This window comes from Pangasianodon hypophthalmus, chromosome 26 (assembly GCF_027358585.1).
Source record: "Pangasianodon hypophthalmus isolate fPanHyp1 chromosome 26, fPanHyp1.pri, whole genome shotgun sequence".
NCBI lineage: Eukaryota > Metazoa > Chordata > Actinopteri > Siluriformes > Pangasiidae > Pangasianodon > Pangasianodon hypophthalmus.
The window spans coordinates 6,669,630-6,678,810 of NC_069735.1; the positions used below are offsets into that span (position 1 = coordinate 6,669,630).

General features: G+C 39.9%; 1 protein-coding gene across 1 annotated transcript; it reads left to right on the plus strand.

Annotated features, from left to right (window-relative positions):
* The first annotated feature begins 495 nt into the window (after positions 1-495).
* Positions 496-9,149, plus strand: ildr1a (immunoglobulin-like domain containing receptor 1a). Its single transcript, XM_026931737.3, has 8 exons — positions 496-824; positions 2,647-2,817; positions 3,981-4,130; positions 5,165-5,284; positions 5,459-5,605; positions 6,678-6,806; positions 7,005-7,705; positions 8,052-9,149. The coding sequence occupies exons 1-8, from the start codon at positions 776-778 to the stop codon at positions 8,088-8,090; spliced, it is 1,506 nt and encodes a 501-aa protein (XP_026787538.3). The 5' UTR covers positions 496-775; the 3' UTR covers positions 8,091-9,149.
* The last annotated feature ends 32 nt before the right edge of the window (positions 9,150-9,181 follow it).

A 9,181-nucleotide genomic window follows, 5' to 3' on the forward strand; every position in this document is an offset into this window, starting at 1 on the left:
ATTGGAGTTAAAAAGAAGAAATAAATTCACATAACTTAATGAGGCTATCATGTTTCACAGTGTACTGTTTTCCAGGCTGATGATATAAAGTACAGTACAGTATTAGAAAGTTTTTATAAAATTGCATATGTGATTTTATTAGCATTAAATGACCTGAAGGGATAGCACTAATTACAGTAAAAAAAAAATTTATATTATATAAAGAAGGACCATGTAGGCATGAAATGCTTATATAAAAGTAACTGACCAGACTTATCTAAAACATCTGGTACATAACAGATAAACCTTACTTTTTCCATTTTTCCAGGTTTTCCTAATTGTAATGTCTGCATTATTCCATATAACAGCTTTATGTGGAAAGATATTATGAACATAACACAACTTCCAGGCCAGTAATGCTTGTAGCTAAAATGTAGAAAAATTAATATAGGCAACAATTGTAAACCGCCGCCATTTTGAAATATGTTAAGTGGTCTAGCTATCTAACCCGCTCGCGCACAGGTACACTGGAGCGAGCGGCGTGATGACGTCATGTGAAGCACCTGTGTGGGGGAGGAGTCAGAACACCGCGGAAGCTGAGGAGGAACGAGGCCCAGCAGCAGCATCAGCCGGGCTCAAGCAGGAACGTTTTAGTTACGACCTATGGTTTTCCCAGGAAAAACCTCTGTTTAACTTTTTTTTCTTGGTTCTTTTCACTTTGTACGTGAACTTAAGGCCACATTTGTGCTCAGGGTTGTTTTAATTAAGCGCGTCTCGTCTGGTGAAGTGGAGCACAATGAAGAGACTTATAGTGGCGCCGCTGCTTCTCAGTTTTCTGCTCTCAGGTAAAGCTCGCCAAGTAGTATTCATTTTAAAAACTATTGTAAAAATTAGATATTTAGCCTGTTTTATTCGGAAACGAAATTGGAATGTATATAAACGTCGGTATTGACGAAACCGAGCGCGCGACAAACCGAAAAGATAACCTGCAACAATGCACACGGTATCGGTCACGTGATCACAGGTGTTTACAGATGGCTCAGAGACACTTGTTTCTATTTATGTATGTTCTTCTTCTTCTTCTTCTTTTTATTATTATTATAGAAAACTCAACGAACCTGTGTTCATAATCAATTTCAGAAATTCAAATCTAAAATGATTAGCTCATAGAACCATTTTGAAGCATTTCAGAATACATTTTGATACTAAATAATTTATAATATAATACACTGACATCTTCAGTATGTTTATGTAGCCTGTAGTCTTGCTGTGTATCTGGAAAAATTTAACCCTATTTCATTCAAATGAAAGTTAAGCTAGAGAAAGGGTTTATAAGTAGCAAAACCAGAAAAAAAAGTGTGTCTGTGTGTATTGGTGTGGGTTTTTAGAAGCATGAAACTATTTCCTGCTCTCTCCCTTTCCAGTTCAACAGGTTTGGCTGTTTTCTTCAGTAACATGTCTGTCTGTCTCTCTCTCTCTCTCTCTCTCTCTCTCATTCTCACTCACTCTCTCTCTCGCTCTGGAATTCTATAATAATTTTATAGATATTTAAACATCACAATTTGTAATGGATTTTAATGACCTAGATATAATTACATATATACAATCTCCCCCCAAAAAAAAGTTCAAAGATTTTATTTTCACATAGAGTTTTCCTTTCAGAAAAAGTTCCAAATCTTTAAAAAGCTAGACTCATTAACAATCCAATAACTGAATAGATTGAATTTCAAAAATGTAAAGTACTCCTGCTCCTATTTAAGTGCCGTATGTCCTACAACCCTACTGTGATTACATAACATAAATAACATGGGCCAGTGACACTGAAGAGTCAAACCACCATTTTGAGCAAAGCTAATATGCTTTTAGGGTATTGGTGTTCTAAATAATAGTTTAATACCATCACATTAGTTTTTCCCAGTAGAATTAACATGTAACACAACGGTATTTACTTTAAAATACATCAGCTATGTTTGAAAACCCCCAAATAAATCGACTTTTTTAACATTATGTGTTAGAAAGAAAGAGAGAGAGAGAAAAACGAGAGATGAGAGTTGTATCCTTCATATGCAGTCTTGGCTCGAGTGCATAGATGAGTGTATGTGTGTGAGGATAAGTTTTTGTAGGTGTGTGTTCACCTTTATGGATGCTTGTGCTCTATTTACACGACATGGCATACACACTTGAATTTTCAATTCAACAATAAAATGACCTCTTTCAGTTTATGAGGTGGCACATCTTAATTGAAATGAATTTATTACATTTAGATAAAATGTGTTGGCAAATAAAGTTTTTTTTAATAAAAGGTGTTATTTTGCGGGTTCTTTATGTCCATTTGTCTTCTATTAATAACCTGTGTCAACTTAGGTTGTATAATTTAATAAAAGACAAAAAAAAAAAAAACACATCACAGTGGCTTATCTATTTTTAGTTGTTGTTGTGGCAACAGTGAAATTGTTTTTAGTGATTTTCAATCAGACTTTACAGCTGCAACACCCTCATCTTTTTTTTTTTATTTTTATTATTATTTTTTTTATATGCCCTCATATATTAATTACTATATACTGTATGACATGCTACTATATATAACAAATATTGACATATTTTAGTGTATTGTTTTTTTCTCTAGAAATCTTTCCTCACCAATGTCTATTTGTCTTTCTCATACAGAAGTATTTTCGGTTCAGGTGACGGTGCCTAAGACGGAATACGGTACAGGTCTCTTTGTCCCGATCACGCTGCGCTGTGACTATTCCACTTCAGCTAACCTTCAGAGCGTGCTGGTCACCTGGCTCTACAAGTCTTTCTGCAAAGACCCTGTGCTGGACTACTACTCCACAGGTGAGGGGTCAGAACGGCCCGCAGGGTTTTAACCGCATGCTTCTAGGAGCTGAACCACAGGTGCTGCTGAACAGCTCGTAAAAAGGTGAAGGAAAGGCGTGCTAGAAAAGATTTACCTTCATTAGCTCTGTATATGTGCTTTTGTGTCAGCTACATTCTAACAACCAGTCAGAATTTCTGTCTAGTGTAGACCCATAAAAGCTCTTCTTGGTGTAAGGTCTTTATAGACTTCAATAGGTAAGTGTTTTTAATGTAGATTTTTATTCCATTACTCAGTTTGTAACTTGTAATCTAACTGGGTGATTATGAATTCTATCTAAGGCCTAAATGTAGAATTAATAATAATTTCACATTTTTTTCTGAGAAAGTAACAAGATTGCTGACGCGTCCAAGTGAATCACTCGGTCAGCCTGTAAAGGGGAGGTTTGCTGAATATAGTTCAGTTGGAGACAAGTGTAATTTATTTAATTTCTATGAAAAGGCACTGTAACATACACTGCCTGGCCAAAAAAAGGTCACCGTTTGGATTTAAATAAGCAAATATTTAAGAGCCTATGATCGGATCATTACTGCAGTGATTAATATGTTTCAGCTGGCAACAATTCTTTTAACCCTAACTGATGCAGTGTGCAGCTTCTCATTTCTTAAACAACCATGGCAGATTACGTATCCCATGGTCATGGAAAAGATGTTACTGTGTTTCAGAAAGGGCAAATTATTGGCTTGCAACAAGCAAAGAAAACAACTAAGGAGATCACTGAAATCACTGGAATTGGGTTATGAAATGTCCAACGCATTATTAAAACCTGGAAGGATCGTGGTGAACTGTCAACTTTGCAGAAGAAATGTGGTCGGAAAAAAATCTTGAATGATCATGATCGGAGATCTTTAAAACGCTTGGTGATGTCACATCGTAAAAAATTGACAGTAAACTAAATGTTGTGATGTTGCATAAGGTTGTCGAAACAATGCCATGACGAATGCACACTGTAATCAAAGCTTAAGGTGGTGCAACCAAATATTAGTGTGTGCAACTTTTTTTTTGGCCAGGCAGTGTATTTATCCTTTTTGAACATAGGATGAATGAGTTTCATTAATAATGTTATGATCCCCATAGGTTTTAATTTTTTAACATTTTGGCTGTCTCTAAACTTACTCTTCAGCCTACCAGGCTGCTCTGCAGATGGGTCAGGACCCGTCCAATGACTGCCCAGATAGCCAGCGCACCATCCGGACTGTGGCTCAGAAATACGGCACCAACGAGGCCACACTGGGTCCAGAATACAGCGGGCGCAGAATCACCATCCAGAACAGTATGTCTGTTTCATTGTTCATTTAGGATCTCCTGCAGCATGGGATTATTATTTATTTTAAGTAATAGATCATCAGATTCTGTCCTAGTGCCCAAAACGATATGAGTTCAAATCCCAGGGCTGCCAAAGAACCACTGTTATTTCCTTGAACAAGTCCCTTAGCATCTATCAAATTAGTAAGTGGAAATGTAAGTTTAATTTTATCCTCCAATAGCCAAAATTATTATAATGATTATTTTTTAAACATATCTCAAGGGACCTATCACTACACAGTGCTCTAGCTAGGGCCAGATCTGGTTTTATAAAATAAAATGTCTTTTTCCCCTACTACTACCATCTAGCATTTTAATGATTTTCAGTGGAACTGGAATAAAGGGGGCATGGTGGCTTAGTGGCTTAGTGGTTAGCACTGTTGCCTCGCATCTCTGGGGCTGGGGGTTCGAACCTCGCCTCCGCCCTGTGTCCACAGAGCTTGTATGTTCTCCCCGTGCTTTGGGGGGCTTCCCCCGGGTACCCTGGTTTCCTCCCCCTGTCCAAAGACAGGAGGCTGATTGGCATTTCTAGATTGTCTGTAGTGTGTGTGCATGTTCGATTGTGTCCTGGGTGTTCCAACCAGGGTGTTCCCCGCCTTGTGCCACGAGTCCCCTGAGACAGGCTCCAGACTAATCACCCTCCAGAATCTCCTATTAGCCTGCTTAGCTTGTGGCCTGGTGCAGGATTAGTTCAGCATTTGACTCTTCGATTGCAAATGAAAGTAAAGATAATATGTAATGATAATATGAGTAGATTTTTTTAAAATATGTTTTTAGGTTTATGGATATCGTTGCGTGTTCTTTCATTTTTTTTAAATTTTTTACTCAGTTTTGTAGCAAGAAGCAAGATGCAGTTACAAATGTTTGTATTTTTCAGTGACCTTTGTCTGTAGTAGTTATGACTTAATGGTTAAGCTTCTAGATTGAGTGCTCTTACTATTCTTCTACTGACTGTCTCTGTTTCTTGGTATCTCTCTTACTCTATCTCTGTCTCTCTATCAGAGGCAGACCTGGTGATCACAGAGGTGATGTGGTGGGACAATGGTGTCTATGTGTGCTCTGTTGATGCTCCTGGAGACACAAGTGGATATCCAAACCAATATATCAAGCTTGTTGTTTACGGTAAGCAGCTTCTCTTCTTTATATTGGGAAATTAAATTGTTTGTTATATAATAATTATGGGACTGGAAGCCATGCTTGAGATGGGTCGGACTTTGTCATTCTTGTCTTTAAATCTACAGCCTATTGTAGAATTTGGGCCTTCTAATAACTTAACGTGTATCTTTGTCTTTTCAGGTTGGCTGACAGTACTCTTCTTAATCATCGGGGCCCTCCTCCTCATCATCCTCTTTTGTATTTGCTGCTGCCAGTGTTGCCCTCAGAAATGCTGCTGTTATGTCCGTTGCCCATGCTGCCCACAAACCTGCTGTTGCCCTGAGAAAAGTAAAATTAACATACATATTAAGGATTGTAACAATAATGTATGAGTGAGTGGGTCAGTGAGTGAGTGAGTGGGTCAGTGAGTGAGTGAGTGGGTCAGTGGGTGAGTGAGTGGGTCAGTGGGTGAGTGAATGGGTCAGTGGGTGAGTGAATGGGTCAGTGAGTGAGTGAGTGGGTCAGTGGGTGAGTGAATGGGTCAGTGGGTGAGTGAGTGAGTGTGTCAGTGAGTGAGTGGGTCAGTGGGTGAGTGGGTCAGTGGGTGAGTGGGTCAGTGGGTGAGTGGGTCAGTGGGTGAGTGAGTGGGTCAGTGGGTGAGTGAGTGGGTCAGTGAGTGAGTGAGTGGGTCAGTGAGTGGGTCAGTGTGTGAGTAAGTGGGTCAGTGGGTGAGTGAATGGGTCAGTGAGTGAATGGGTCAGTGGGTGAGTGTGTGGGTCAGTGTGTGAGTGAATGGGTCAGTGGGTCAGTGAGTGGTTCAGTGGGTGGGACAATGGATCAGTGGGTGAGTGAGTGGGTCAGTGGGTGGGTCAGTGGGTGAGTGAGTGGGTCAGTGGGTGGGACAATGGGTCAGTGGGTCAGTGGGTGAATGATTAGATAGCTGGATCAATCAGTCCATCAATCTTTTACTTGGTTATAAATATAAGCATAAGGTGCTCTTCATCTTGCTATTTCACAGGCAACAAAGATACTGGATGAAAATAAAAGAAAATTGTATTTCTGAATGGTTTAAATAAGCTACTAAAGGTGAAGAGCAAGTCTTAATTCTAGTAGTTTCCCCACTTGAAAAAACAAATGCAGTGTCATGTCATTTCATGCCACTCTCTTTAAAAGTGTTCACACATGCACATATATTCCCACAAGAGCACCTTTTTGATATGTGTCCTTGTTAATTGTCTTGCAACTTCGTAACACCTGAAGTGCTGACAGGCAGAACGTGGCTGCTCCTGCTTCCCAGCAGTGAACTCAAAAACGCTGGGGCTCCAACTTGTGGCCATCACGTATATTGCAGTTGCAGAATGGTTTGCACTGATAAACCCATACAGATTCACACTGACAAACACTCTGTTCTTGCTCTCAGTGGTGATGCAGCACAGGATGATGAAGGAGGCCGAGAAGGCCATGAGCTCCTGGGGTCATGGACAGCCGGTCTACGCACCCCTGAGCACTCATAGCTCTGCATACCAAATGAATCCCATAATGTATGCAGGTCAGTTCATTAGCATTTGCTTTATATGAAGTATGTCATTTTTATTTAGCCTTGAACAAAGCCTTATAATAGTTTGGTTATGAAAACTGCAGTGCAAAAGCTAAGCTAAAGTTATATTGACAATGATGATTATTACCTATGAATGAAACACTAAAGCAGACACTGCATATTCTCTAAAGCCTTACGTTTATGTTTCAGGTTCAGCATCAGGAAAGATCCCCATGTCCCCCATTCCTCCCATGCCCCTCCCACCTCCTGCCCATCCCGTCCACATGCCCGTCCACATGCCCGGCCCCATGCCCAGCCACATGCCCGGCCCCATGCCCGGCCCCATGCCTGTTGCTATGTCCGGCCCCATGCCTGGATCTATACCACCACCCAGCATGCACGGCAGGGACAGTGCCAACAAAGTGCTGGATTACCTGGAGAACCAGGTGAGGGACATGGATGTCACCAACCCCATGATCCCACCTCCGCCCGTGCACATGGCCCACAATGTGCCGTTCTCTGCTGGCCCACCCAGCATGCTTTCTGGGCTGGATGATGGTCCTGCCTCCCGCCGGCATCGCCCGGCATACTCCAGTGGCTCATCCAGCTACAATCGCCACCGCCAGCCTCCTCCATCTAGACGCGGCATGCCACGCAGTCACAGTCAGGAAGACGTGCTGGATACCCGGAGCCAAGCATCTTATCGGCCTCGTTCACGATCCAGAGAAGACCTGCTGGAGAACAGTAGAGGATACTGGGACTCTGCCAGTGATGACAATGGCAGAAGAGCAGCTGGATCTAGAGGTGGAGCCCGGGGTGGAGCCAGAGGCGGAGCCTGGTCTGACTACCCACCCAGCTACAGCGAGTATGAGCCAGGCCAGAAGCCGACAAGGCAACCCGAACGCTTCTCTGTAAGAGTCTAAAAACCTTCTTTTGTGAAAATACTAAAATGTTTTCAGACTTTTAATGGCCTGCTACCTTGCTGGGAAGTAGTTCCCAGCAAGGTAGCAGGCTGTTCAGCTTTTTTTTTTTTTTTTTTTGCCATAATGGTGGACAATCCTGCTACTTGAAGCTTTGCTTGAATTGGTGTTATGATTTTTTTTCTTTAGCACTTATCTCCTTTGGTAGCCCAGGATTACATTTAATGATTGGGAATATTCTGAGTGTTTTAGGACACACCATGGTGCTGAACTCACACACACACACACACACACTCTTTTTGGATTGGACATTAACTGAGACTTCTCTTTCCTTTAGGCAAAGAGCTCAGTGAGTGGTGCGAGTGTAGTAATCTGAAGCTTGTCTGCCTTCCACCATTATGGAGACTATCCCGAAAGCAAGTGCCAAGGACAGCACTGCATAGTGAATAGTATTTGAAGGAGATATATATATATATATATATATATATATATATATATATATATATATATATATATATATATATATATATATACATATATATAAAATGTGTGTGTGTGTGTGTGTGTGTGTGTATATACACACACATATAGCTCTAAAACTTCTAAAGAATTTGAGCATATTAAAGATGTTAAAGAGGGTTTTTGTTTTGTTTCCCCTTAAGTGAGTCAATCTGTATATACATAAAAGCATTTGAGCCCTTTTGCCAATTTTGGGCCCTGCTGAATTTCAAGGCAACAAAAAATTCAGTGGCCTGAAGCCTGAGTGTAGAGATTTTATGAACACGGTTTTTAACATAAAACAGTTGCTCATTTTCTAGTCCATGATGTAATGCTTCTTTACCAGTTGTATATAATGGAAGCTTTTTTTTATATTTAAAGGGCACATCATGATTTTTAAAGCTGTTTTGTTTACATCAATATATGAAACTTGTGTATATATATTTTAAATGTATTTATTCTTGAAAGCAGTTTCTTTTAAAATGCCTCAAAAGCACACTGTAAGTGAATAAAGGACATTTTTTTTATTCAGTTAGCTTCAGCAAACAGTTAGATTACAGAAATGTTTTTCTTTAGTTAATTGAAGTGAAGTCAACCTAAATGGTAAATCCTTGGGTATCTGTTCTTTACCTGTGTATTTTTTTTTTTTTTTTTTTTTTTTTTTTTCTTAGCTTTATTTGTTCTTTACTTGTGTGTGAATGATCTTTTGTAGCTTAATTTTTAATGAAGACATACTATATTTGCATATAATATTGGTGAGTTGTCTGACATAAGCTGAACAAAAATGTTAAAAATAAAGAAGGAAAAAAAGTTTGAATTTAAAATTCTCAGCAGAGGAATGGCTGTAATCTAGCATGTATTTGGGGAAGGATGCATTTGTGATTTACTTTGTCATATAAACGTTTTCAGGTATGTCTTTAATAAAGTTGTGATTGAATGTAATGTCCCTTCTGTTTTGTGCAGATTTGC

Excerpts from the sequence above, each read along its gene's own strand:
- ildr1a (XM_026931737.3), top strand. The coding sequence starts at position 776 with ATGAAGAGACTTATAGTGGCGCCGCTGCTTCTCAGTTTTCTGCTCTCA. Across the intron at positions 2,818-3,980 it reads GCTGGACTACTACTCCACAG|CCTACCAGGCTGCTCTGCAG; the intron begins GTGAGGGGTCAG and ends CTTACTCTTCAG. Across the intron at positions 6,807-7,004 it reads GAATCCCATAATGTATGCAG|GTTCAGCATCAGGAAAGATC; the intron begins GTCAGTTCATTA and ends TTTATGTTTCAG.